The sequence below is a fragment of the Branchiostoma floridae genome, chromosome 9 (genome assembly GCF_000003815.2).
Source record: "Branchiostoma floridae strain S238N-H82 chromosome 9, Bfl_VNyyK, whole genome shotgun sequence".
NCBI lineage: Eukaryota > Metazoa > Chordata > Leptocardii > Amphioxiformes > Branchiostomatidae > Branchiostoma > Branchiostoma floridae.
This window is the reverse complement of record NC_049987.1, coordinates 6,249,915-6,252,971: the sequence shown is the minus strand read 5'-3', so window position 1 is coordinate 6,252,971 and position 3,057 is coordinate 6,249,915. Positions and strand designations below refer to the sequence as shown.

Genomic DNA, 3,057 nt, shown 5'->3' with positions numbered 1-3,057 from the left:
ATTGGCGATTGACGCTAACGCCTAAAGCTACCTCATACACAGGACCTTTGACTTTACTTCACCATCCGAAATGGCAAATGCATGCATCCTTTACAATATGTCCTTGCCAAGATCGAACCCCCTCCCACGGATCCATAGTCCACTTTATTTTGACCACCCGCTATGGGTGGTACTATGTTATGTCCTGGTCACACCATCACATTCTTCCCTTCTCACAGGGCCTGCAGGAAACCATGGGTGTGTCCGACACGGGCCCGCTGATCCTGATGAGTCTGGGGATAGGAACCAGAATCTACAGACTCAAACGTGCCAACTTCAGGGAGATCGCTTCCGATGAAGCCACAGAACACGCCAAACTCTTAGGATACGAAAAGAAGTGAGTACTAACTGGATATCTGTCTTGCAGTTTTCTTCATTTGTCATGTTTATCTTTTCTGAAAGGACGGTTACAACAAATCAATGCAAATGTAAGATATGGAAATTTAGTACGGCTCACAGGTACGACAGCGACGCCATGCGATACTTGAAAAAGTGCTAACATTGGATTTGCCATCTTTGTATGTTGTATGTTGTATGCTCATTTCAAGCTTTATATTCATCTCGTAGGTATCCATCAGCCGAGGCGTTGTTGATAGCGTTACAGGAACAATCCAAGTGGGACGTTTACAAACAGACAGTTGTGGAGGAAGTGCTTCGTCATCACAGACGCTTTGATAAGTCTCCAACCGAGGAAAAACTCCGCTCTAAGAAGGTGAATCGTCTCGTGTCCGCCTTAAGCCGGTGCAATGACGACATACTATGCCTTCCGTACAATGCCGAGAACACCCGAAAGATTACGGAACCTACCGACGCGCCTAGCGACGATCGCGAGCGAGAGGACATCAGACGGGCAAGGAAGTTCGACACTCCCATCGTCATGCGGCCCAAAACGATGGTCGCTAGGTGTGGCAGCATGTTATCAAGGGCGGGGACCACCCACACCTTAAATAGTCAGAGGGTTTCTCCTCACCAAAGACTGGTCAGGCACAGAGTTAGTGCCCTCAGCTCAACGTCGTCTGACAGTTCTGAAGCATCCAGTGGTGTCTGACATAGCAACGACACAAAGATTTCCTTATCTTCTGCCACATCACAAACACTGCAATGTTGCAATACTCTGTCGTGAGGTTTATATACCTGGTTCTAGTTGTGATACAACAACATCATTTTGCTTTTGTATTCCTTAATGTTGAATGACGTATAATAGATTCGTCACCCTTATACAGTTCAGTAAGTGCAGTCTACACATTACGTCACCGTCAGCATGTTAGTCAGTTAAACCTGGAACACATAGTCTTATAAATCATGCACGTAGGTCATAATATGCATGGTGATATAAGAAATATTCCGTCCAACGCCCAGGTGTAACCGTTCAATATGGCGGACAATTCTTACGTCATAGTCACGTGAGTGCAAACACCCATTTCGATGTTGCAATGTTGGGATACATGTACCAAAATCGTGCTGCTGTGCGTAGCTATGGAAGCGAGAACAAGTGTTTCAGATAGAAACAAGTCGTAGTGACAAACTGAAAGAAATTATAAAGATAAATACATGAGACTGAGAAATAAATATCTTTGCAACTTAAGATAATGTGAAGTTAGTTTCAGTTTCAGTTAATGTCGAAGTATTTATTGAACGCCATGTCAGTACCTCACAGCTGTCACGAGCCGCTGAATTAGAATTAAGGTAAATCTGAATGTAGTTTGCGTTTAGATGATTCTGACTGTCAGAAGACATGACCTTTGGCATATATTGGAGAACAGTAGGCGTCCAAAATGCCTCAAAGACGAGCCTGTATATGCATGATGAATACATGAATGAAGGATTGTCACAGCGGTGACTCCATGAATACACGCAGACTCTGAGTTGACTGATGTGAGGGGATGTGTGAAACACTAATAACCTCACAGGAACAGGGGATCATTCCCCTTCCTGCTGCAGCGGCAATAATGAATGAATGAATGAAAGACCTTTATCGTACATTCATGCCTCGATGGGCTAGGTACAGGTCACTGATAACAGACATGACTGATAACAGAATAACAAACATATGAAAAAACAACAGGATACAATTTAACTAGTTGAAGGTACTAAGCTAACAGGATGGTCGACATCTTCTCGCTTCTTTGTACAGGTGTAGATATAAGAACATATAATGTTTGATATACAGGGTTTGTCTAGGCGCATCAAAAATAGAAATTTATCCGTTGCATTAAGATGTTCAAAATATGGGAACTCTTTTCTGATATATTCATAAAGCACAATCCGTTCATAATGAAGGAGTGGGGTGCTCCAGGGTGTGCTAACTACGTATCAATTTTTATCTGTTGTATAAAATGAGAATATGATACGAGTTTAGAAGTGGAATAGCACTGTGGCCCAAAAGAACATTGCTCTTTCTCTATATAGCAGGGGAAATTCAAAAGAGCGATGGAAAATTACACACCTACACAATCGGTTTATGAAGAAAGAGACGAGAAACATTGTCTTTTTAATTAGAACATCATTGGAAAAGAACAACCTTGTAAGTGACGGGGACTTCAAATGATTAACAGTTGATAAGTGAGTAGTTTTCCATCAGTTCCTTTACGAAAAAGGTAATTAATTCGATTTTATTTTGATTCTTCTCTACCTATCCTCCTCTTTTCCACCAACATCGATGCATATTCATGTACTTGCCGTTGGTGCACAAAATGCACCTTATATGAAACTGTTACGCTTTTACGGCAAAAGGTGTTAACTGACTGTCAAACAATATGAGACAATAAAAACGAACCGAATTTCAACGGCGAAAAGAATTTGAAAAGAGGGTAGTCTAAGTCACTTTGGGGAACAACCGTCAAAAAAGCGCCATAACCGGCTGGCTAAATGGAAAAGCCGAGGTTCAATTTCATAGAAATGCTTCCCCAGCCCATAAACCCCTATAGAGCAGGGGTTGTAAAACCGAAACGTACAGACACGCTCATAAGGCCTGGGTAAAAACCTCGTGTTTCTGGTTACCGGAGGGGCCATAGCAAA

At 42.3% G+C, this 3,057-nt stretch overlaps 1 protein-coding gene across 4 annotated transcripts in view; it reads left to right on the top strand.

Moving 5' to 3' along the window:
* Positions 1 to 1,888, top strand: part of LOC118423426 (cyclic nucleotide-binding domain-containing protein 2-like) — a 16,357-nt gene extending 14,469 nt beyond the window's left edge. For all 4 annotated transcript variants that reach the window (XM_035831573.1, XM_035831577.1, XM_035831576.1 and 1 more), the window contains exons 14-15: positions 219 to 376; positions 607 to 1,888. In XM_035831573.1, the coding sequence (XP_035687466.1) occupies positions 219 to 376; positions 607 to 1,087 (639 nt within the window). In that variant the 3' untranslated portion in view covers positions 1,088 to 1,888. The remainder of the gene's footprint in view (positions 1 to 218; positions 377 to 606) is intronic.
* Positions 1,889 to 3,057: the final 1,169 nt, after the last annotated feature.